General features: G+C 41.8%; 1 protein-coding gene across 2 annotated transcripts in view; it reads right to left on the reverse strand.

Moving 5' to 3' along the window:
* SACM1L (SAC1 like phosphatidylinositide phosphatase) overlaps positions 1-26,788 on the reverse strand; it is a 54,402-nt gene that overhangs the window by 6,634 nt on the left and 20,980 nt on the right. For both annotated transcript variants that reach the window (XM_019984774.2, XM_019984775.2), the window contains 12 exons: positions 22,458-22,607; positions 21,425-21,484; positions 20,529-20,562; positions 15,661-15,762; positions 13,511-13,596; positions 12,637-12,723; positions 12,082-12,150; positions 9,328-9,407; positions 6,369-6,467; positions 2,574-2,712; positions 533-602; positions 348-420 (listed from right to left, as the gene is read on the reverse strand). In XM_019984774.2, coding sequence (XP_019840333.2) covers positions 348-420; positions 533-602; positions 2,574-2,712; positions 6,369-6,467; positions 9,328-9,407; positions 12,082-12,150; positions 12,637-12,723; positions 13,511-13,596; positions 15,661-15,762; positions 20,529-20,562; positions 21,425-21,484; positions 22,458-22,607 — 1,049 coding nt within the window. The remainder of the gene's footprint in view (positions 1-347; positions 421-532; positions 603-2,573; positions 2,713-6,368; positions 6,468-9,327; positions 9,408-12,081; positions 12,151-12,636; positions 12,724-13,510; positions 13,597-15,660; positions 15,763-20,528; positions 20,563-21,424; positions 21,485-22,457; positions 22,608-26,788) is intronic.

Below are 26,788 nucleotides of genomic sequence, written 5' to 3' on the forward strand. Positions count from 1 at the left end.
TCCAACCTCTCACTCCCCAGTACGCTCCTTGAAACCAGCCCCAGCATCACGCGGGCACAGTCCCAGGCCCCTCCCCGACCTGCTGCAGGGCCTGGGGTGAGTCAGGTGCACAGCAGGTGGCTGAGAGGAGCTGAGGCGCCATGGCGCTCAACCCCACTGTGCACCAGCATCACCCAGGGGCGCCACGAAGCCACCGGTGCCTGGGCCTCCTCTCCCCCGAGTCCCAGCTGACGGTCTGGAACGAGGCCCAGGCACCAGTGGGTGCTCTTGGGTAAAAGCTGCGCGAGCGGTCTGCCAAGCACCGGAGCTGTGCAGCCCTGGACTGACGCGGTTTTAGCGCGGCTTGCCTGGTAAAGTCCGTCTTCAAGGCGCCGGTTCCCGCGTACTGTTTGGCACAAGCATTTGCGTTGTCAGCCCAGGCTGTGGAGGGGAGAGGAAAAATCAGTTAGTAATCATTGACACCAATGCTCTAAGTCCAAAATATTTACTTCAAAATCTGAATAACCTTGCCTCTGTTCAAGAAATGACCTACCATTTTTGTAAATCTTCTCAAATTCATCTTGTTCTTCGAGCTTTTGTCCCACGTGCAAAACTCCTAGTCTCTGCAACAAGAGTCATACCCATGTTTACATGCTACAGATTTCAGCACGTGTGATTTAGAACACAAAGCATAGTCTCCACAGAGTCTCACGTGGTTGCTGGCTTCAGCCAGGAGATGTCTTCCTTGTACGCGTGGACCACAGCCCTCTCCTGCTCGGCCCGGCTGCAAAGCCTCTCTCTGGGCTCCCATCCGCCCACAGCCCCTCTCTCCCCTGAGCCCCAGACCACAGCACCGGCGGCAGAATTGTGTAAACCCAGAGACAGGGGCAGAGGTAAAGGCGGGAGTATGCAGTCAGTGCTCCCTCCTTCCCTGCCACCACCCCCAACCTCCCACCACCTGGACCCTCTGCCCGCCTCACAATTCACCACCCAGACTGCTGCCCTCCACACTTACCCTAGCCAGGGGCCTTTGAGAACCAGAGGAATGCTACCTCCCTCCCTCCCCACAAACTGCATAGAAGCACGGCCCTTTGCATGTCATCTCAGGACTCCGGGCAGCCCGAGTCTCTCCACGGACTCCCCTTTGGAGCTCACTGACCACAGATTAGGGACTCCTACCTTGGTCTTTGTTTCGGGCCCGCAAGCCTCTTAGAACCACTATCCTCACTGCTCGCCTTGGATGAGCCCTCCCTCACTCCCCCAGCACAGGGCCTGCCCACCCCGGTGACCAGCCCTCTCTGGAAGGGGACAGGCACAGCTGGAGGCCCGTCAGCGGGCCCTGAGGCTGGAGAGGCTCCTGCCCGAAGGCTCTCTGCAGGTTGCTGAGCTTGTATAGGACTGTTTTTAGCATGTAAATTAGTTAAATACAGATTACAGAACCCAGTCCAATAGATTCCTGTTAACCAGCCTTGGAAATAACCAGTCCCAATATGGTTTCTATTGAAAAATATCCTCTGAAGTAAATCCATCAGACTGACAAGGACTCAGTATCACACAAGCTGGAGTACTCAAAGGCGGTGAGCACGCCTTCAGCATGAGTACGTGAGGATTCGGGGAGGGATTTTACTCCACAATTTTCCCCAAGTTCCACAGAATTGCCATAAACAAAGACGAATTCTTACAAATGATTTAGGCGGAAATCATTTGGGATGCATTCTGTTTGCTCCCTACAACAAACAGGACTGCGGTCCGAAAATCTAGGCTGTATGTATTTTTAACTCCATATATAAACAAAAGAAACTATTTATACCTACTCTTTCTCAAAAACAGTCACACTGGTGAAGCAAAGCTGTGTCACGAGTATTTCCCTGGGTGTTAACATCCCTTGCCGACAATAAAAGAGATGCAAACAAAACAACTTAAGAGGTGCTACTCTGTACCGTTAGAAAAGAAAACATTCCTCAATAAAAACAATGCTAGCAAGACTCTTTTCTTATTGCTGGCTAGTGTTAGGGTAAACTGGTGCAACCCCCTTGGAGAGTATGCATGCATGCCAAGTCGCTTCAGCGAGTCAAACGCTTTGCAACCCGCCAGGCTCCTCTGTCCATGGGATTCTCCAGGCAAGAATGCTGCAGTGGGGTGCCATGCTCTCCTCCAGGGGACCTTCCCAACCCCGGAGTCAAACCCACGTCTCTCTCGTCTCCTGCACTGGCAAGCGGGGCCACCTGGGAAGCCCCTTGGAAAGCAGAAATTCTCTTTAACCCAGAACGAGTTAACTTGAAGGAAATAATTCAAGCTAATAATATACACAGGTGTATTCTCTACAATCTCATCTATAAGCCAAAAATGTAGCAACCTAAATGGCTTAGTGAATTACAGCACACCAGTACAACTCTTAAAAAACTATAATGCTAGAGCAAAAGAGCAGACTTTACAACCGTATACACACACTGACCACGGGCACGCACAAACTATACCCATGGATGCCAAGACACAAAACCACAAAGAGCTGGGTTAGGGAGGGGGCATATGAATGTGTTTATTATTGGTTTTCAAAAATTGTTTACTTAATAGAAGAAAAAAAGCATGCGCACCTGAAGCTGGGCCTGAAGTGAACGGCGAGCCAGCAGACTCTGGATCACGTTGGTTCGGTCCAGACAGTCCATGCAGTTGCTGCGGAACACGCCCTCCTGGGTACTCAGCACCACGCCGGCTGGGTCTACTAGAAAATAACTAAAACATATTTGTATAAACACTCTCATACCAAAGCCAGCCAAGCGATCTTCCCAACCCAGGGATCAAACCCAGGTCTCCCACGCTGCAGGCAGGTTCTTTCCCAGCTGAGCCACAAGCGAAGCCCAAGAATACTGGGGTGGGTAGCAGGGGATCTTCCCCACCCAGTAATCAAACCAGGGTCTTCTGCATTGCAGGCGGATTCTTCTCTGAGCTATCAGAGAAGCCCTCCCACTAAGGACAGTCCTCTTATAACACAGGTCTATGTCAGAAACATTATTAAAGCCGGTAAATTAAAGGACAGACAGGAAATGTACAGTTCAGGTATATTTGATTACCAAGGACCAAAAGGAAGTTTGAACAGAACAGGCAAGACAGACTCTATCTCAAAACAATTGCAGCATCAAGGTCACTTCACCCAACAGATGTGAAAAAGGAGGTGGGAGTATTGTAACAGATGCAATGGGCAACACCATGTCTCCCCAAGGCCGGAAGAGGGCTTCCTTTGACGTAGCGCAACTATGACCCGCTCCTCAGTCCCCTGTGCTGCATCACAACTCCCTGAGTTGTTCATTAGAAATGAATGTGCTTGATCTTCATTTGTAACAAACAACTCAGAGATAAACTGAATAAGAATCTCCGAAGAAAGGATTGGATATTGTGCATTAAAAACATTTTAAAATCCCTTCTTCAAATGGCTAATATATGCAAATAGTACATAGTTTATAGGGTATAATACGGTATTACTTGAAAAATCTGCTTTACTTTCTCCCCCGAACCACCCAGATGTCTGCACTGGAGCCAAACACAGTTATAAGTTCCTGTGGGTCTGTCATTTTTAACAATACATTCAGATAATTTTATGAACCCCCAAATTTTACAACATATAGTGTGGTGGTGAGGAGCATAGACTTTGCCAGAAAAGTTTGCTAGCCTTAGTTCCTAGGCAAGTTACTAGCTATGTAATTTTAAGTAAATAACCTAATTTCTCAGAGCCTGTATTTTTTCATCCACAAAGTGGAGATGGCAGCACCACTAACAGGCTGCTCTACAGTTCAATGAGATTGTGTATAATGCATACAAAGCGCTTGGCAGAGGGTATGGGACGAAAAATACGATGAATACTAAACAGTATTAAATTAACCACAGTTACTCCCTAAAATCAAAAAGTGAAGGGGAAATACAGTAGATTCACCACAGGCTAAAAATCATGACCTTAAAAAACATGGGCTTAAGGGATTTCCCTGGCAGTCCAGTGGTTAAGACTCCATGTTTCCAATGCAGGGGACATGAGTTAGGTCCCTGGTCAGAGAACTAAGATACCATATGTCAGGACGCAAAAAAAAAAACAAACCCAGGTTAAAAGAATGTGTTTAGACTAAAGATATACCAGAGGTTCCTTCCAAACCAGTGAGGTTCAATCAGAGTATGTATACATAGAGTGCATGTGAGCATTGGCACCCCATTTTCAGTTAGTCGCGTCTGACTCTCTGCGACCCCATGAACCGCAGCACGCCAGGCCTCCCTGTCCATCACCAATTCCTGGAGTCCACCCAAACCCATGTCCATCGAGTTGATGATGCCATCCAACCATCTCATCCTCTGTCGTCCCCTTCTCCTCCTGCCCTCAATCTTTCCCAGCATCAGGGTCTTTTCAAATGAGTCAGCTCTTCACATCAGGTGGCCAAAGTACTGGAGTTTCAGCCTCAACATTAGTCCTTCCAATGAACACCCAGGACTGATCTCCTTTAGGATGGACTGGTTGGATTTCCTTGCAGTCCAAGGGACTCTCAAGAGAGTCTTCAACACCACAGTTCAAAAGCATCAATTCTTCGGCACTCAGGTTTCTTTATAGTCCAACTCTCACATCCATACATGACCACACTGGAAAAACCATAGCCTTGACTAGATGGACCTTTGTTGACAAAGTAATGTCTCTAATGCTTATAAAATAAATACTACATATTTTATAAAGATTACTTCTTAAACTACAGAACAGGTCTAAGAGATAAGTATTATTATCTCCACTTTTCAGATGGAGAAATCAAGGCTTGAAGATTAACTTGCTCCTGTTCACACGGCTAATAAGACGCAAACTGAGATTTCAAACACTCTGGATAGGGCCCCAAAGCCCAGATTCTTTCCACTTTCCCCCAAGACCCTGAGAACAAATGTGCAGAGAGGTCTGAACGTCACAGTTTCGTGAAAGGGGTCTACTGTCCCTGTGGAACATGGTGACCACAATGGACACAGATTTTGGCGTCAATCTCTCCTTTCTTAACTCTTGTGGGGCTGCAATTAACAGGTGAACTCAAGGAAACACCCCCCGACAATGTTTGTCTACACCCCAGTAATGATAGAGGTCAACCCCTCTACACTAGCTATGCTCAAAACAAAAACCTCATGGGGAAGGGGTGGGGGTGGGGAAAAAAAGCAGATTAAACTAACTATAGCTGGGATTACTGGAGAAGGAAATGGCAACCCACTCCAGTATTGGCCCAACCCACTCCCAATCCAGTACTCTTGCCTGGAAAACCCCATGGACGGAGGAGCCTGGTAGACTACAGTCCATGGGGTCACAAAGAGTCAGACACAACTGAGCGACATCACTTTTCTTTCATTACCAATATAGAGACTCTCAAAGATTTTAAAAAAACATGAAACAAAAGGTTGTAATTAAAGAGAAGGCAGAGGCAATTCTTGGAGAAGGAAATGGCAACCCACTCCACTATTCTTGCCTGGAGAATTCAATGGACAGAGGAGCCTGGTGGGCCACAGTCCATGAGGTTGCACAGAGCTGGACATGACTAAGCGATTTAGCAGCAGGTATTACTTAATATGTACAAAAATATTTTTTTCTTAAAGCTGAGCAAATAACTATAGGAGAAGCTTTACTATGTTACCATGAAACTGAAATTCACACAGTACATTTGGCTTGCCAGGATTAGAACTATAAAGGCAAAAACAAAATAAGACTAGCTTCCAGATTCCTACTTCTGGCTCTAAAACAGGTCAAGACTGATATGCACAGAGTACAGTCCATCTATGAAGCCACACAGTAATTAACACCTTAACACACCTAAGTACCATAAAGATATTTAGACCCTTCAGTCCATTATCCTACCCTGAAGAACTTAAGAAACAATTTAACGGAAGTAAAACTATATTTATACCCAGTGATTCACTGAAGCACAGTCTTTGAGGGAAGGAAGAGAAAAGGAAATGAACCAGATGCCCACTGTGAAGAAGAGCGTTCAGCTAACTGTGCTATGACACAGTGGAACACGGCAAAGCCACTACATGCTGACATTACAGTCTTGGCAGGCTAACGACAAAAAGTAACAGAACATTTAGTGAAAAGAACTGAACATAAAACAGTAGCAAACTATCTTTAATTGTGTTAAACTTTGTAAATGTGTAGAAGATAATACATAAAAATATGAAAATACCTAGACCTGGGTCATTTTTAAGATTTTTAAAATACTTAAAAATCACCAAGCCTAATCTTTCAGGAAAAAAACACAAACTAAAAATGAGAACAGACCAGTGGTATGAACCTAGTGAACTACAGGTCTGCTAGCTAATGCATAACATATGTGATTAATGTATGCACCTATCTCATCCCTCAATTTCCACAGAGAAATAGCAGAACTTACCTTAATTCATCTTGCATTTCTGCTACTTGATCCAATAAAATACTTAGCCGATCCCACCTCATATTTTTACATTCCTTATGGAAGTCAAAGGCAATGTACCTAACAAAACAAAAGATATTCAGAAAGTGACTGAAAATTAATCATTTTTTCTTTAGTAATACCTCATAAGCTGATCTTCCTCTCCAAATACATTTCACCTAGGAACATACATTTACCCTGGGTTTACCACTATACATACACACACACAGAGGCATGCACAGATGTGCTGACCTTCTCATGCTCATATCTACTGAAGGAAAACAATACACACTAGTATCTTTACATGTTTTTCTAGAGGCCCTAAGATAGGAGTCAATAAGCCTAGCAAAAGGCACAGCAATGAGGCCTGTTAATACAAAGTAGCCTGTCCAGCTGAGCTATCTGCTGTGTGTTTACTCTCAGCCCCGGGTGCAAGAATAGGGCCCCTTTCTGATTTTCCTATCAATCAAGATATTCCAAATGGTCAAGCTCGATTCAGGCCAAGGAGGGCTGGACTGTGTTGCGTGCTTGAGGCTGTGAGAAGAACAGAAACAGGATGGTCCCTACTCCGGTTGTTACTTGTTCACCCTGCCAAAATATTCACTTTATCAACAGCCACACATCACACACGCAAGTGGTAGAGAGAACTTTCTGATCTGTCAACCAGGAATGGGTTGTTTTCAGTCATCTGATATTTAAGAGGCATAAATCTCAAAGCTGGAACACATCTAACAGTGAAGGTGTCCTCCTAGGAATTGAAAATGCTGCCCCTTGAGAGGGAGAAGAAAATCATTAACCACCTCCCGAAACTCAAGAGAGGAAGAAGAATGCAAAGAACCCGGGCACCAGGGTAGCTGACGATTCTCACACAAGCCACTTTCACCCAACTTCCTGTTCAAGCATCAAGTCAAGTCATGGAGGACGAGGACCAGAAGGACACTACACTGTCCTCAACAGAGCAAAATTCAGGTTAGGCGCCCGCTCTCGTGTGACTTCCGGGCTCCAACGGCTGAAGGGACAACAAACACCAATACAGGGTGGGCTTCCAGCAGGTCAAGAGCGTGGTTCTCTCACCTCAGCGGTTATCTCAGGGCACAAGAGGGGCCTTAGGCATTAGCATAAAAACAGAGGTTAGCCAACTGTGGGGCCTTGTTGTTGCTGAGTCGCGTCCGACTCTTTTGCAACCCCACGGACTGTAGCCCGCCAGGCTCCCCTGTCCATGGGGTTCTCCATACTAGAGTGGGTTACCATTTCCTTCTACAGAGGGACCTTACACATTAGCATAAAGACACAAGTTAGCCAACTGTGAGCTAGACTTTGGGCAGACTGAGAGTGGGGGAAGCACTTTCAAAGGCAGCTCCATTAAAACTGGTGGCATCATATTTATTTTTGGAGAGCTCTGATCATGGCCATAGACTCCTCTGAAGAATTTAAGTGGCTCATTAGCACCTAAATGCATTTGGATTCTTCAGCTTACATCCTTCTAAAATTATGTTTGTGTCTCTCAGAATATGTCTTACATCATTGTATTTCGGTAACAATAGCTTTAGGGCTTCACTTCCGAGTGCACTGGAACACCAAGGGCACAACTTTAGACTGACATATGCCTCAAGTTCTCAAAGTTAGTTTCTGCTGCAAACCCGCCTACAGAAACCCTCTGAAACACAGAAAGGGTCTCATCCAGGGGTGTAACCCAGCAACCAGGAGATAAACTTGCTAGAATATATGATACATGCTGGACTTTAAACCCAGAGATTCTGATTTTTCGGGTCTTAGATATATTCTGAGTAATTCCTCTGAAAATTTTAAGGCACATCTTGGACAGGAATCACTTCTCTGATACATGCAGTGTGTCTGGACAGGTCCCACTGTGAGAAGGCAGAAATGTGCATGAAGCAAGGGTCTGAAGAATTTGCTAGAGTTTTTGAGTTGGATAAAACAAACTTAATTTCTTCCCCAAAGGTTCATTATGTCCTAATTTTGTTTTGTCCCCAAATAACCCAGTACTATTTCTTTGAAAGCTTTCCCCACTGCCTGTGACCATTTCCTACCAGAGTACACCCCCATCTCCTAGCCCAGATTCTGGATGCAGGACGCTCCAAATGGGCTGACTCATCAGCCTGCACATGACACAGGGCAACTACTAATGTTTTAGGATCCCCCTCTTTTCTGACAGAGCTTCAGAGAATTTCTAACTGTTGTCTGGTGACTGACAGGAGAGACAAGCTGCCGCTCCAGACAAGGCCACCACACAAGAGTAAATGGCTCCAGCTTGTGTGGGGTCAGGACCAGGCAGAGGTGAGGAACTTAAAGACCCAATGGCTGTGGCAACACAAAGCCTCAAGGCGAGGATTTCAACCAAAATTCAAATTAAATTATTTGTTAAATTATTGTTAAATTATTTTAAATTGTTAAATTATTGTTAAATTAAATTACTGTTCAATTATTCTGTACAAATGAGCTCATTTATAAGTAGAGTCATGGATGTAGAAAACAAACTTACGGCTACCAGGGGATATGGGCTGGCAGGGGATAAACTGGTAGATTGGGACTGATATATACACACTACAATATATAAAGAGATAAAACTAGTAAGAACCTGCTGTGTAGCAAAGGGAACCAAGGAACTCTACTCAGGATTCTGTAATGGCCTATGTGGAAAAAGAATCTTAAAAAAAAGAAGAGTGGATATAGGTATGTGTGTAATTGACTCACCCTGCTATATACCTGAAACTAACACAACACTGTGAATCAACTGTACTCCCAGTAAAAATGAAAAAAGAAGTTATCCTGCAACATGAGTTATGTCAGAGAAAATTTCAAGCAAACAAAATCACGCTTTAAAAACAACTGAAATGTGTCTAGAGAGAGATCTGTGTACTTGCATGTACGTGAAGTGCACACGTGCCTGAAAGGCCCAACAACAGATTCCAGTGGGTACCTGATCATTCCGTTCCCCAAGGAAGACACCATTGTTGCAAACGCCTGTTCAAGCGGCTTCTCTGAGCCCTTCTGATTTACCTGTAAAAATTAAAACCAGCACAGCTTTAAGTTTAATTAAAAGGAGATAGTGACATGAGCAAAATGGCAGACTATGACGCTTTAAGCTCTTGTACCTTCACAAAAACATCGGAGAAAAGAGATGCTGTCTAAACCAAATTTGTAGGAACTCTGGAAAACAATCAAAGGTTTCTAGCAACCAAGGAGAGGTCCAATCAAGATAAAGCCATCTTCAAAACTGGAGGACAGTTTTGTAGCATTTTCTTGCCCTTGCCTTACCCTTTCCCAGTGCAGTGACAATCAGCTTAAGCAGCAGCACCACTTCTCAGTCCCCCTCCTCTAACTGGAGGGAGCAGAGGAGAACTGATTTGCAAACTATGGTGTATGTTTTGTTCTGATCTGAAGGAGTGACTCGGCCGTCTCTGTCCTGCATAAATGTGAACACAGGCAGGGAAAGTGGTAAACACTGTTCATATAAGCTGCAAGAGGACTAAAAACCAGCAGATGCCTAGGGCAAGATATTTCAGGTGGTGACATAAAAAAAGACCATCTAAAGCTGCAGAAGCAGCTGGGGTGTTAATGATGACTCTTTGGGAAATTAGGATATTAAAAAACAGCCACATTCGTGGAGGGTTTTAGAAAGCCCTGTGCATACCCAAGCAAGATGCACACTCTGAAAAATCCTAAAAAGACCTTAAGGCTTCACCTCAAGCTAATCCCTAGGTTCCGAGCAAGCCTAACTAAACACGTGAAGGACTGCTCCACCACAGAACCAGTCAGCAGAAATTGGGAGATGGGTTTGTTCTCTTTTTTGGTTTTTCCTTTGTCTATTTCAGGGCCTGATACTCAAGGAAATTTCTATCACACTGTTAGCTGAACACAAGCAAGCTAAAAGAATAGAGACTTTAGTGAGCATACACAAGGAACAGTCTTTGCAAAAATAGTTTGGAAAAGTCTCAAAACAGATGGATTACTATAGCATTCAACAATCAAAACAAAACAGGAAACCCCTAGGAAAGAAGAATCTGACTTCCTGAGTTACTGTATTATGTATATCCAATAGCCTGTTTTCAACAACAAAAAAATCATAAGGTATACAAAAAAAAAAAGACAAAGCTTAGTTAATGAAAAAGGATAAACTGACAGAAATCATCTCTATAGAAGCCCTATTTATAAAGAACTTTCAAAACAACTGTCCTAAATATGCTCAGAGCTAAATGAAAACACAGACAAAGAAGTAAAGGAAATCAGGAAAACAGTATATGAAAAAAAATGAGAAGATCAAAGAAACAAGAATTATTCTAAGGAACCACACAGTAAGTCTGGAGTTGAGAACTACAAAAGGGAAACTAAAAATTCACTAAAGGAGTTCAACAGCACATTTGGGCAGGAAGAAAAAAGAATCAGCAAACTTGAAGATAGAACAAATGAAATAATCAAGTTGAAGGAGCAGAAAGAAAAAAGAATCAGAAAACTGAACAGAGTCTAGGGGACTTGGAACACCACTGAACACACAATATATTCACTATAGGAGTCCTAGAAAAAGGAGAGAAAGGGCCAGAGAGGTTATAAAGAGAAAATGGCAAAACAACTTCCCAAATTTGATGAAATATAGAGATCTTCAAATCCAAGAGGTATCCAATCTCCAGATATGACAAATCCAAAGAAATTCACATCAGATATTATAATAGAACTACTTAAAGACAAAGAGAGATCTTAAAACCAGCAAGAGAGAAAGGACTCATCACATACAAGTGATTCTGAGTAGAATTATATGCCAATTTCTCTTCAGAAACCTTAGAGGCCAGACGGCCACAAGATGGTCTATTGATGTACTGAAAGGAAAAAAAAAGGACTGTCAACCAAGAATTCTATATCTGGCAAAACTGTAATTCAAAAATGAGAAATTAAGATAGTCTTAATTTTAAAAAAAGCTGAGGGAATTGGTAGCTCAGCTGGTAAAGAATCTGCCTGCAATGAAGGAACCCCTGGTTTGATTCCTGGGTCAGGAAGATCCCCTGGAGAAAGGATAGGCTATCCACTCCAGTGTTCTTGGGCTTCCTTGGTGGCTCAGACAGTAAAGAATCCACCTGCAATGCGGGAGACCTGGGTTCGATCCCTGGGTTGGGAAGATCCCCTGGAGGAGGGCATGGCAACCCACTTAGTGATCTTGCCGGGAGAACCCCCAAGAACAGAGAAGCCTGGCAGGCTACAGTCATGGTGTTGCAAAGAGCTGGACATGACTGAGCAACAAAGCACAGCACAGATCTGCCCTACCAGAAACACTACACAGAGTCCTCAGCTTAGAATGAAAAGACACTACAGAGTAACTCAGAGCCAGGTAAAGAACGGTCTGCTTAAGATAAGCAAGACACAAAGGAATGAACGCTACGCAGTATAATTTAGATGAGGCACTTAGAACAGGCAAATCTACAGAAACAGAAGCAGAATAGAGTTAACGGGAGTTGAGGTGAGAGGGATAATAGAAGGTTACTACTTAAGGGATACTGAGTTTTTGCCTGGTATGATGAAAACTTCTGGAAATGAAGAGTGGTGATGGTTGCACAACACTATACAATAACTTAAGGCCACTGAACGGCACACTTAGAAATGGTTACGATGGTTAAATTCTGTCATGTTAAAAAAAAAAGATGCTAAGGTTTTGTTCCCCAAGAAATGTAAGAAAGACACATACCAGATTGATTATGACTTGCTTTCCATAAATAATTATTTGTGAATCAAAATGCCTTTGGAAACCATCCATCTAGAAAGAGGGAAAAAAAAATTATTTACCAGATTACAAGAATACTTCCAAGATAGTTAAAAGGATCTCCTTAAATGTCCTATCTCTATATTCAAGAGAATGACATTAAGCTGTCTTCTAGATATTCTTAATACCGTGTAGTAAGTAGTAATTATAAGCCATTCTACTCTGAGCTACAATATTACTATTTTATTTCTGAGCATAATCTCAAATAGAATACACTAAATATTTTAAACAGCATAAGGTTGCAAATCTCACTGAGATCTCTAAAATCAAAATTTACTGTGACGTTCAATTTGTTTTTCCACATTTTAATATGCCATCTATACAGTCTCTTGGTTTAGAGGTCCACTCTGTGCCAGAACCAAGGAGAAGGGTCTCAAAGACATTGAAGCCTGACTCATGAGGAATACATGCTCTATATGCAAATTATAACTCCAGTAAGCTTCTATTCATATCAATGAAAACAGCATGGAAGATACACACATGATTTGCTACTTTGTTGATCAGTGGCAATGGTTTGTACTTGAGGTTTGGTCTTTGAGACCAGTAAAGTGGTATTGATCCTCGAGTCTACAAAAAAAGAGAAGACATGTAAAAAGAAACATATACACACACACTTGTTTTTCTCAGCTTTCTGTCAGGGGTATGTAAGTATCAATGACTGAAAAATAGAAAAATAAACATATGACCTACTAACTATGAAACAAATTCATGCTTACCTGCTCCTAAATTCATATTTGGTGGGGAAACATTTAGAAAGGACTTTTTCTGATTTTACATACATGTACTTGTAGACAGTTGGGCTTCTCCCAAATTCTAAAATAAATCAATTTATCTACAAGTAAAAATTACCAAGTTATGTCTGCTATATAATTTGGCATTATAATAAAACGAGAAAATAGCTTTATTCATTCTCAAAAGAGTACCTTTATGAACTTAAAAATATTTTTAGCCATTAATGCTCTCAACCACCAAGTGAGCCACTGCTCGGGTATTACGTCACAATGCCGTGCACGGCACGTCGGGTCGGGCACAAGCCAGCTGCTTGTCCTGTGCTCACTGCCCTGTAGAAGTCTGACGGGTTAAGCACACAGATGCCCCATTTCCACAACCCCTGCACAGCCTACCCTATCCTCTTCTGTAGGCATTTAATTCAAGGGCCAGAAACAGAGGAAGCTGAGTGCCAGCCAGCTTAATGGAATATCCTTATTCTGGGTGAACTCTATCCACATCATAGACTGTGATATTACTTTAAAAAAGGAGAGAAAAGGAGAAAACCTTCAACAATATAACGGGAAACCACAACCCAAGCTGAAAAGGCCAACTGGCTGGCTGCCTCACAGACGCGGTAACTTGCCTGTACAAATGAAGCCCTGCTCCCATTGTAATGCACAATTTGTTCTGTTTCTACAAAGTTAGCTGCATGGCCTTCGGAGTCAATTCCTGAATTGAGAAAAAAATTAACTATATTTATTACATAAGAAAAACACAAGAAACTCACTAATTCACTCTTAACTTGAAGAGAATTAAGTCAGTTCAAATTAGTGGAAAAGTACTTTCAAAACTAAATTTCAAACAAATGCAGAGTACACCATCAGAAAGCTAACAACAGATGCTTGCTCATTTACATGGGCTTAAAGGCAGTATTAAGGACCTATTAATAAACAAATGCTGTTGACTGCTATTTACTATAGCAATTATTTATATACACACAATTCCTCCAAAACAGTGTTTCTCAAACTTTGTACATCTTTTAAGAAAAAACAAGTTCTCAAAAACCTCTGAGAGTGTATTATGACATAGATCCCAGTTTGAAAAACACCATTTTGGAAGTTAAACCGTTAAACATAGTATTAAATGCAAATATGGGCCATTTTGTTAATAGTTTTTGTTATAATGATGCAAGTAACCCAGGAGATGCTGATAATTTTAACTATCAAAATGAAAGCACAAAAAACTGTATATAATACTATAATTTCTAGAACTCCATGCATACACCAAAAAAAAACTAATTTGAAAAGCACTGCTCTTATTTAGCCTTGATTTAGTTAGTTCTTTCAAATGTTTGAAGCATTACCTTACTATCTTGTTTATATTATCTATTTTAACTAAGGAAAGTTTGCTAAAAATAAGCAAAGGCAACTTTCAATTAGTGCCTGACTCAAATTATCAGGAAAAAAAAAAAAGTAGATTTTTAACCATCTCAAATATTTCACATCCTTTCTATCTGACATATTTTTAAAACACATAACACTGAGGTGTAACATAAATATCACTGTTTTTGCTAACGTATTTACCAGAAAGGGAAAAAAATTATGAGTCAAATCAGCAATAAAATGCCTTTTCAACACCTTCTAAAACCACTTGTTGAAGCATGGGCTATACTCGGGTCTGCCCAGAATTTTCATTAGGGATAATATGCGGTTATTTTAAAAACTGAGACTGGGAGTAAGAGTGTGCAAGAGAGAAGAGCGAAGAGTTATGTGAGAGAGAGGATCTTTAAGAAGGGATTTTCAGTATATATTTAGTTTAAAAAAACCCAAGGTGCAAGAAAATGTACACAGTATACAACCACTGCCTACAAAAGGAGAACACAGTTGCAGTAACACAAACATTATCTGGAAGATAAGAAACCAACAACAGGTCAGCTGGTCAGGGGTAAGACGCTGCAGATACAGTCAGAAAGGAGAAATATTTTTAATTGCATATCTTTTTATATTTCTTGACTGCACTGCAAATTTAAAGCTTTTAATTAAAAAATATGACTCCATCCAAGACAATCCAGACATAAAGGCATTGCTAACTTTAATCCTGGTTCTATAACCTTGGTCAGGTAACTCACTAAATGTCTTTCTTCCTCTGCTGTGCTAAAGATTAATGAAATGACTTTTACAACCTCCTAGCCCAAAACTTTCATGATTTACCATAGAGTAAATCCACAGTTTTATTCTGATATATTTTGGTTTAAAAAAATAGATTCAAGGAAACTTCTCTTCATAATGACAGTAACTTTTAATACAGATTTTAATACCCTGGTTTAAGCAAATTAGCATGTTGCTAGGACAAAGTCTAGAGAATAAATGCTCGAATGTAAATTTTAAAGGCTGAAGGCACAAAGTCAAATGTCTAGCTTTATACATGCAAAGAAACCAAGAGCAATAAAAGAAAAATACTTTCTGATATGGGTTTAGGTTACTGAAAACTACAGTGATTTCAGCTATGCTTTCAGACATTCAGCAAATAACATGATCGGTTCATCTTAAAGTATTAAGCAGTCTACAGTGTCTCATGAACAATGCAATGACTGCCACTACAGTAGCTGGAGTAAAGCACAGAAGACCTACCTAATTATTATAATGAAGCAGGAGATAAACATTTAGTGAGGCTATCAAATGATAATGAAAACAAATAAAATACAAAAGGTTACATTCATGTCACCATGAGCCAAACACTAATTAGAGACAGATATAACCCAGTACCAAATCGCGCTGACAAAATTCATCTCACCTCTCACATAATAGCGCACACCAGCTCTGAAACAACTCCTCCTCGAGATGAGAATCCAATCAAAGTATTTTCCATTAATAGAACATGAGTGCATGGTAATAACTCAACTACATTAAGAAAAATACAACATGTGGAGAAATCATATGTATTATTTTCAGATGAAATTTGAATCTCTCTACCCTAGTTAGAATGACTCTGTCTCTAAAAGGGAAAAAAAAAAGCACAGAGAATATGCAGATCTTTGTTTCTTCATGAATATTCATTCACAAGCCTTTACTTCTGATTGTGAAGTTCTGTCAAGTCAATAAGCCTATGATGACATATAGTCAGTGTGTTTAAGTGGTTCATTAGAGTGTCTCTATTTACATAATATGATCTCCTTTCCCTGACAGTCTCAACCACTTTGTGGAAGTATACTAACCACATCACAAAAAAATCATCTTTGAGTCAAAAACATACACATTTAAAAGTAGATTAACCTTCAAATAAGAAATGGAAAAAAGACTACGCTACTGAAATTTGTATTATATATACTATATACATAATTACAAATAACAGTTGGTAAGCATATGAAGATTTACAGGTCAAATTGTAAATTAAAGACTATTCAGAAGCAGATAATTAAAAATTATCTCCTCCTTCCTCATGTGTTTGGCCATGGTTATTTTATATATATATATATATATATAACATTTTTCTTAATATAGTTTGATTCATCCATTATAAAGCATTCAGTTCAGTTGCTCAGTTGTGTCCAACTCTTCACGACCCCATGAATCGCAGCACGCCAGGCCTCCCTGTCCATCACCAACTCCTGGAGTTCACTCAGACTCACGTTCATCGAGTCAGTATTATAATAAAATATCTATAACCTACTTTCAACTTCCAAACAGTATCAAAACCCTGAATCTAACCATCTGCTCCTTGATCCCATCCAACTGTCTACTTGCCCACAAGGCTTGTGTAGACCAGTCTTCTGCCTTTTAAGTGTAATCCCTGATAGCTCATTTGGTAAAGAATCTGCCTGCAATGCAGGAGACCCTGGTTCAACTCCTAGGTCAGGATGCTCTGCTGGAGAAGGAACAGGCTACCAACTCCAGTGTTCTTGGGCCTCCCCTGTGGCTCAGCTGGTAAAGAATCCACCCACAATGTAGGAGACCTGGGTTCAATCCCTGGGTTGGGAAGATGCCCTAGAGAAGGGAAAGGCTACCCACTCCAGTATTCTGGCCTGGAGAATTCCATGGGCTGTGTATAGTCCATGGGGTCCCAAAGAGTCAGACACGACTGATTTTCACTTTTTCATATGCAGCCATGACTTAAAAACACACAGCTTGTTTATAAGAATGGCACAACACTCTTAATATAACTCCAAGTCCTTGTTTATTCCCCCAGTAAGTACCTAACAGTCATCATTACTGCATGAAGCAGCAGTTCGGTCCTTTTTGGTGTCGTATGAAATCTGAAAGGACCGTATCACAAAAGCCCTAATTGTGCTGATGGAACTTGCAGTGTTCAGAGTCGGTTCTAACATTGGTGCTGTGGACATTCTTGGAAAACCTCCTGGTATAAACATGTTGGGTATACAGAGGGGAAGGCCTAGTAAATTCACAAGGAAATGCTAAATAATTTTCAAAACAGCAGTACCGAATGACACTAGCCATATGAATTTCTAATGATTCATCCTTCTCCATCACTTGGCATCATCAGCTTTAATGACTCACCTTGAGCTCCCAATTCACAATCCTTTAAAAGCACAGTGCTAAAGAAGACTTCAAAGCACTACTTATGCATTCATTTGCTCAAGTTACCTCTTTGGAGCAGGGCACAAAGATGAATCAGACAGGAGCCCGCCCTGACAGAACTGAGTAAAGCATGGAATATGTCTGACTGTTTGATGAATCATTTTCTTCTGATTACAAGATGAATATCCTTCCAGAAAGCATTGGAAGGAACAAGAGAAAAATGAAAAGTCATGCAGAAGCCCATCATCACAACACAGCTTAAGTCAATGTGTTTACTTCTAATCTTGTATCAATTAGTGACTCCCAGGGCCACACGCTCCCACGTGGGATGCCCATTTCACATGTTGTCCTCAGCTTCTGACTACTGCTCACAGCTAACGGCACTGCTTCCATGTCACCATGAAAGTAGCCGCCACCACATGCTCCCACCACGCCCATGCAACCGCCGGCCTCCATGCCCACAAAGCTGCTTCCTTTCTGCCACGGCGGCTGAGCTGCACAGTCCAGCGGACGAGCTGTCCTTGCCAGGCCTGTGACCTGTGCACGGGGCCCCAGCCCCTCACACACTCAAGGACACTGTGCCGGCAGGGGCTGTGCTCTCACCTTCTCCACAACCTGGCTTCCCGGGATGTGGCGAGAGCCCCCACTGGGGAGGGCAGAGAGGGAGCAGGAGCCTAACCTCCCTCTCTAACGGTCATTTTAAACGACCAGCAGCACGTCAGTTGATCTGACCCTCTGCGTGGACACCTGGTATGCCTTTGCTTTGGGACACAGCTCTCACTTGGCTGGGTCTCCTCTTCCTCAGTGGCCTTTGCTGGGTGGTCTTCATTTCCCCAACTTTAATCTTAGAGCCACTCTGTGTGACCAGTCCTTCTACTCACTCACTCCGACGCCCCGCTTCAAAGGCCCTCCGTCCTCTCTGGGACTCTAGCATGGACTATCTAGGATCCCCTTCAGACAGTCTTCTCTCTTCTCCACACCTTTTTCTTCGCTATGTACCTTTCTCCCTTTGAGGCTCTCATCCCGTAGCTCTGAATGCCATCTGTACCCTGAGGACCCTCAAATATATGTCTCCAATGTGGACTTCCCGCCTAAACTCCATTTTCATTAATCCATGTTTTCTTGCCATCTCTACTCTGATATCTACAGATACTTCAGGCTTAACGTGTCCAAAGAAAGGCCTGAATGCTCTGGCCTCCCTCCCACCTCAGCTCTTCCCCGTCAGTGTATGGCTTCCTTCCACTTACTCTGGCCAAAAACCTTAAGATGCATACTAAACCCTCTGTCCTTCCCCATGTAATATAATTTGTCAAACTCCTTTTAGCCCTATCTTCAAAACTTATCTGGAGCCCGAGCACTGTTGATCACCATCACCTCCCATCCGGATTACGACAACTGCTCCTAACTCCGCCTTGCATCCCCCCTGCTCCCCTTGGGCTTATTCTCTGCACCAGTGTCCAAGTGGCCCTGTCCGACCATGCCGATTCTCTGCCCAGATCCTGAGCGCTCCTCCTGACAGTTAGGCCTCGCTGCTGAGGGCTGCAGGATGCGGGCCCAGCTGCATCTCGGAACCCAGCTCCCGCCTGCCCTGTCCACTCTCTGCCCCAGTCATGCTCCCGCCACGGGCCCTCTGTTCTTGCTGGTCTCTAAGTACACAGAATCCCTGATGACAGTTCTAGTCAAAAGTCAGCACTAAACAAAGAACAATGTAGGGCTTTCCTGGTGGCTCAGTGGTAAAGAACTCCCCTGCCAATGCAGGAGACACAGGTTTGATTCCTGGTCTGGGAAGATCCCACATGCAGCAGAGTAACTAAGCCCGTGTGCCACGACTACTGAGCCTGTGCTCCAGAGTCCAGGAGCCGCAACTACTGAAGCTCTCACGCCCTACAGGCCGTGCTCTGCAGAAAAGAGAAGCCACTGCAATGAGAAGCCCACGCACTGCAGCCAGGAGCAGCCCCCACGTGCTACAACTAGAGAAAAGCCTGCACACAGCAACGAAGACCTGCCACAGCCAAAAATAACTACATACATTTAAACACTTTTTAAAAGGCCAATGTTAAGCTTCAGATTTAAAGCTAAATGGATAATCTGTTTCTATAACCCCATTTACCATTATTTGCCCATTCACATCTCATTTTGGAATTAAAACACACACACACAAACAAGTGGCCCAGATCCTTGAAGCGCTACCTACACAGAACATTGCTATCAGTTTACCCTCAGGAGAGCTTGAGAGAGCTTCAGGGAAAAGGCAAAACAAAACCAGAAAAAACAAGGGCTTTTATCCTGACATTTTCTGCTTTCTATTCCCTCACAACTGTAGAAAATCTCTCCTGCATTGCTATTTTCTGCTTTCAAGTATAGTAAGCATGATAATTTAAGGAAATCACATTCACCATGAACAGATAAACCACAGACTGCTGTGTCGGCTCACAAGCTTCTCTGGGAGCACTCGAGAGAGACCCCTCGGTTTCTAGCAGAGCCCGATCTCGGGCGCTCAGCAGCACACTGGGCGGCCCTTTACCGGCCAGCTCAGTCTGCTTCCGTTTTTATTAATATGATGATGTCTCTGATAAAGACTTTTTTAAAATGAACTTACAATTAGATAACCATTACTCACTCTGTACTAGTACCGTACCTGCTCCGCAAGCATCATTCTTTGTAAAAACATCTATGTTTCATTTTTTCTGGGGCTATTTCAAATGACAAATATAATTTTCAACTGTAATTCTCCTCTCCAAGTTGCTGGTCACCCTAGTTCCTGAGTCTTTCTTAATTACTAAGAAAAATGTTCACAAGTCAGGCTAAAATTATTCTTGTTTATTGATAAAGTCTTAAAAAGCCAAAACACAGTGGACATATTTCTTCTTTTAACCCACTAGCCCCGGAATTCTGGGAGAGCGAGAACATGATTCAGTCTAAAGAGTTCATTCTATTTAAAAAAAAAAAGGTCATTTACAACCAGTATTCTCAGATTTTGTTAATAGGTTTGATTTTATCAAAAGCAGTACCTACTAATTCTAAAATACTCTCCTCATGTAACAGTTGAGACTGTCTTTAAATCTGCCTTATAATAATATTTAAATAAAGCCTGCCAGAAAACTAAAGAGTAATATGTAAGGATACAGCCATGTAATACCGGAAGGGCAAACCGATGGACCTGAAATGAAGATAATGTTTAGGAATAAATATACTTTAATAATAATAAAAAGAAGCACTATATAAAAAATATTTAAAGATGGGGAGGTAATATACAAATACAACAAAGTAGCAAACTTATGGGCAACTTAATTTTAATGAAATTTTTCTAATGTCACATTGCCTTTTCAATTTAAAACATTTAAGTATTTGCTGGAATCCTTTGGGCTTGAACATTCATAGATATTGGAACACTAACAAGATTACACAAGGGTCAGAATGTTTATCTCTCTTTATCAGTCTTGGCCTACAACAACTGCACTCCTCCAGGGAGTTCAATCTACTTTTCCCAAAAAAGCAAAGCAAATGTCAAAAAATGAAGCCATCAGGCAAATCTATTTACCTAGATTCCATACATTACGCTTCTGAAGTAGGCCTCCTTATTTATACCTCATTTGCATAAACCAGGAACAGAGGAAGGTGCCATCTATGCACGTCTATCCTGGGTGACTGAAGGGAGTCAGGATCCCTTACAGACACAAATGCAGAGCTTTCCACTTGCCTGGGGAATTAGCTATGGCCCGATTTCTACACTATTCATTTTCCAATACGTATTCTCTCTCTCTTCCTTATAGAAACCAATGTTATTTTTACTCAGGTATGTTTTTCCTGTATTTAAGGCTTCCATAGAAGAGCAAAGTAAAATAACTAGGCTTCTTCAACCTAGAATGAGGTAGATCTAATCAAAGTCCACAAGTTTATAAACAGAGTTAAATCAGATTTCTTTACCAAAATCCTTAGTGATTAACTAGCCATTATGTAACATGTATTCAATTACAACTTGGATGGTGACGAATAAGCTGGTTTTATGTACTGTACATTACCTCTGGCTGAGCAGAAAGTTCTCGGAGAAGATGACCATTCCATACAAACCGCTGATCTGCCTGAGAGAGAAGTTTTAAAATTAATGTGGGCTCAGTCATGTCCAATTCTTTGCAACCTCATGAACTGCAGTATCCCTCTGTCCTCCTGCAGACTCCTCTGGCCTCCACTGTCTCCTGGAATTTGCTCAAATTCACGTCCACCGAGTCAGTAATGCTATCTAACCATCTCATCCTTTGTTGCCTCCTTCTCCGTACACCTAAGCCTACATATAATTTTACCAGAGCAGACTATTATAGTCTTTAGTAAGTTAGTCAACTAAAATATTGATTTAGGGTGAACTATATAAAATTATCACTTTTATGGATCAAAAATGGTCAATTAGTGGCAATTTCATATAGTCTAAGCCAATAGATAACTGACTGCAACTTTATAAATGCTACCTGCCCCCTAAACCTATCTATTTTTGTTAACAACAACAAAAAAAACCAAGGCAGCAATTATCTAGGTTCCTGAACAGCAGAAATTTCATGTTAAATCATCTGAGGTCTAGTTTTAAAGATATGCTTAATAAAAAAAAAAAAAGCGGGGGAGGGGGAATCACAAAAAATCCCACATTAAACAAAAGCATATTTTCCAAGTTAACAAGCTGTTACTTTTCTTGTTGTAAAAGCTATAAATGACACCACTACAAAAAGAAGTTCATCTCTTAGGACATTAAGTTTACAAGCACAATGGTGTTGCTAATGTTCTGTTATACCACAGACCACTGAGAGCTAGGAAATGACCAATGTGTTCAAGCTAGATTTCTGAAAATGCACAAATGCAGTTCTCGATCGTGTCTGTGAAACATACAGATCCTGGGATCTTGAATCTGAAGTGTGATGTCTACTTGAAACATGGTATGTTTTCAAAGCTCCATACGTGATCCTGATACAGCCAGGACTGAGAAAAATCAATATGTATTTTATGGATAAAATAGAGGCATGCTCCCAAAAATTAAAATTAAAAAAAAAAATAGAAGATTAAGTTTACCCTTTCCAAGAGACTCATTTCCTGGAATTCTGGACTAGTGTTGGAGAGCCGCTGCAAAGTATGGGTCAAATCATATGTTGTTGAAAAGTAAAACCCATCCATACTCAAGACATGGTTCATCATTGCTAGGAAAGTTTTATTATCTTGTAACTGCAAACAAAGCAGAGAACACAGTCAGTCTATCTTATCCCTGAAAAGGAATCAGCATGATCAGAGAGTCAAAGTAAAAATCTTTAAGTCAAGCCCTGTTAAATGCCATCAGCACAAAGACTGGACAAGGGGGATGCTTGCTTCCCTCGGACCTGGGACAGTTCCTGTCACACGGGCAATGCTCAACAGCACAGGGCATTACAGAAGCTGGTGGGCAGACCTCCTTCCCATTAGCATCCTTCACAGTTTTTGCTCTAAAGGGCAGAAGAGGTAGCTTAATCCAGCACCACCACCTTAAGTTACGACCCCCTGAGCCTCACGTACTTTATACAGCGTCTCTGTCGTGTTCCCAGAAGCTCCTTGCTAGCTTACCCTAATTATCCTCATTTGACAGAACCCAGTAACACAGAGAGTGAGTGACAAGAGAATAACACCGTCCTCACTCCTAAGAAACTGCACTGGTTTGGGCTAGTTGGGAAGTCAAATGGAATTCTTTTTAAAAAAAGCAAAAATGGAAAAGTCCAGGAGAGAGTGCAGTGGTCAAGCCGGTAATGAGGAGGACCCTGAGCTCACCTCCTCCCACAGGCACTGAAATTACCACAATCCACACAGCAACTGTCTATGAAAGCAAGCTGAAGCCTGGTGGGACAGATCTTTCACAGCTAAAGATATCCAGAAGGAACCATGAGATGGGTGAGAGAGGTGAAGACCTGGTATAGTCAAGACCCACACCCTCAAGGAGGTGATTCACCAATGGGAGGATTATCACAACTGCCAAGGTTGTGACAATCCTTGCCCCTTTTCCCAGTGGGCGAGGGGTCTGAGCCCTACGTCAGCTCTTGAGGTCAACGATCTTGTACCAGCAAGACAAGCTCCCAGAAATGTCTGGATTTGAAGGCAGGCAGGGCTTGTGTACAGGAGAGCAGGAGCACTGCAGGAAACAGAGGCTCTCCTCCTAAAGGCCTGCGGAGGATCTCACGTGCTCCAAGGCCTAGCAAGGGGGCCTGAAAGGAGCCAGGGCCAGACCCACTTAGTGATCTTGGCAAGCCTCCTGGAGAGGCAGAAGGCAGCTGGGACTGCCACTGCAGGTGGAGACGCTGGCAGCAAGCACCTTAGGGAGCTTGTTCCACCAGAAGGACAGAGGTGCTAGCAAGCGCCATTCTGGACCCTCCTTAGCACCTATTAGTGGGGGGGCTTCTGCGCCCACCAGCTGGCTGGCAACAGAGAAAAACAATGAAACCAAGACCTGATCCTTTGAAAAGGTAAACAAAATTGATATATCAAGGGAAAAACAGAGAGGACCTAACTAAAGTCAGAAACAAAAGAGGACAAATTACAACAGACACCAAAGAAACACAAAGCACAGAAGAGCTTATTACAAACAGCTGTACGCCAGCACAACAGACAACCGAGGAGACAGATTAACTTCTAGAAACGACCTCCCAAGACTGAATCAGGGAGAAATAGAAAATATGAACAGATTTATTACCAGCAACGAAACTGAATCAGTAATTAAAAAACTACCAAAGTCCAGGATCAGACAACTTCACCAGTGAATTAAACCAAAGAGTTAACGCCTCTCTGAAACTATTTCAAAAAACTGAAGAGGAAGGAATGCGTTCAAACTCATCCCAAAAGGCCCATATCACCCTGATACTCACATCAGATACAGTTATCACACAAACTCACAATCATAGGCCAGTATCACTGATAAACACAACGCAAAATCCTCAACAAAATACTAGCAAACCAAATTCAACAATACATTAAAAAGATCACATGCCATGATCAAATGGTACTGAGCCCAGGGATGGGAGGACAGTTCAGTACCCACCAATCAAACAATATACTACATTAACTGAAGAATAAAAATCATATGATCATCAACAGATGCAGAAAAAGCATTTTACAAAATCTATTATCCATTTGTGATAAAACTTCTCAACAAAGCATGTGTGCTGTGCTTGGTCACTCAGTCATGTCCGACTCTCTGCAACCCCAGGGACTGTAGCTGGCCGGGCTCCTCTGTCCGTGGGAGTCTCCAGGCAAGAATGCTGGAGTGGGTAGCCTACCCCTTCTCCAGAGGATCTTCTCAACCCAGGAATCAAATCAGGGTCTCTTGGATTGCAGAGAGATTCTCTACCAGCTGAGCTATCAGGGAAGCCCATAAAGGGAGTGTACCTTATTAATAAAGACCATATATGATAAACCTATAGCCAGTATCAAGTTCAACAGGGAAAATCTAAAAGCATTTCTTCTAAGATAAAGAACAAGACAAGGATGCCTATTCTTACCACTTTTACTCAACATATCAGATGTCCTAGCCAACTTGGTTGGAGAAGGCAATGGCAACCCACTCCAGTACTCTTGCCTGGAAAATCCCATGGACAGAGGAGCCTGGTAGGCTACAGTCCATGGGGTCGCTAAGAGTCAGACACAACTGAGCGGCTTCACTTTCGCTTTTCACTTTCATGCACTGGAGAAGGAAATGGCAACCCACTCTAGTGTTCTTGCCAGGAGAATCCCAGGGATGGGGGAGCCTGGTGGGTTGCCATCTCTGGGATCACACAGAGTCAGACACGATTGAAGTGACTTAGCAGCAGCAGCAGCCAACCTGGTGGACATGAGTTTGAGTAAGCTCTAGAAGTTGGTGATGGACAGGGTAGCCTGGCATGCTGCAGTCCATGGGGCTGCAAAGAGCTGAACATGACTGAGAGACCGAAGTGAACTGAGCTATAGCAACTAGACAAAAGAAATCAAAGGAATTTAAACTGAAAAGGAAGAAGTAAAATTGTTACTGCTTGCAAATGACATGAAACTACACATAGAAAACCCTAAAGGAAAGAGGCCACCAAAATAACTAGTAAAACGTCAGGATATAAAATTAATATATTAAAGTCCATTGCATTTCAATACAGTAACAATGAACTAACTGGGAACAGAAATTAAGGAGAAAATCCCATGTACATCTGCAAGAAAAGCATAAAATACCCAGGAAAAAAATCTAACCAAGATGGGAAGAAAATCTGTCACTGGAAAACTATAAGACAAGGATGAAAGAAATTAAAAATGACACAGACTCCCAGAGAACAAACTGATGGTTACCAATGAGGAGTGTAGGTAAGAAGGATGAGTGAAGTAGGTAAGGGAGACTAAGAGATACAAACTTCCAGTTATAAAATAAGCAAGTCATGGGGATAAAATGTACAGTATAGAGAGAACGTCGATGATGCTTTGTATGGTGACAGATGGTCAGGAGATTTATTGTGGTGATCATTTTATAATGCATAAAAATACTCAACTACCATGTTGTACACTCGAAACTAATATTGTAAATCAACTATACTTCAATAGGAAAGAAAGGAAGATTCAGTAAAAGTAATATTTCTACTTATTTTCTGATGATCATTTTAGCTGGCTTTCACAATGAATACTGAGACATTTGTTTTTATCCTTGTTTTAAAAAGTAATTTTTAATGTCTGGTAATAATGTTTAACAAATGATTAACATTGAATCTACATATTACAAATCTACATACTACAAAATTTTTATTTTGGCCTCAACATTGTTTTGAAAAACGGAAGATACAAATAAGCAATTAGTTACACAGTCTGACAACAAATTAGAGCAATCAAGAAATTGTTCACTATTACTGGGCTATTAAATATAAACATTTTCATTGCCTTAAAATTATCATGTCTCATAGAGGATGAATATATTAATACACTGATTGATATAAGTAGTAGAAAAAATAAATTTTAAGTTTAAAGTATAAAAGCCATATTCTATAGTTTTGTCGTTTTAAGTCGCTGTTGTGTTCGACTCTTTTGCAACCCTATGGTCTATAGCCTGCCAGGCTCCTCTATCCATGGAGTTTCCCAGACAAGAATACTGGAGTGGGCTGCCATTTCCTTCTCCAGGGCATCTTCCTGACCAAGGGATCAAACCCATGTCTCCCGTGTTGGCAGGCGGATTCTTTACCAGTGAGCCAACAGGGAAGGCCATTCTACAGCTTTACTTAAGTCAATAAGACAATAGCGTTAGGACTAATTTTTTTAAATGTCTATTACAGGTAAGATACATGTTTCAGAATAGTTAGCTTTTTTTCAAAAACAAACTTTTTATAATTCTGGGAATAAAAATACAATGTAAAAAATTTTTAAAGCTACTATACTATAGT

Source organism: Bos indicus, chromosome 22, assembly GCF_029378745.1.
Source record: "Bos indicus isolate NIAB-ARS_2022 breed Sahiwal x Tharparkar chromosome 22, NIAB-ARS_B.indTharparkar_mat_pri_1.0, whole genome shotgun sequence".
Lineage (NCBI taxonomy): Eukaryota > Metazoa > Chordata > Mammalia > Artiodactyla > Bovidae > Bos > Bos indicus.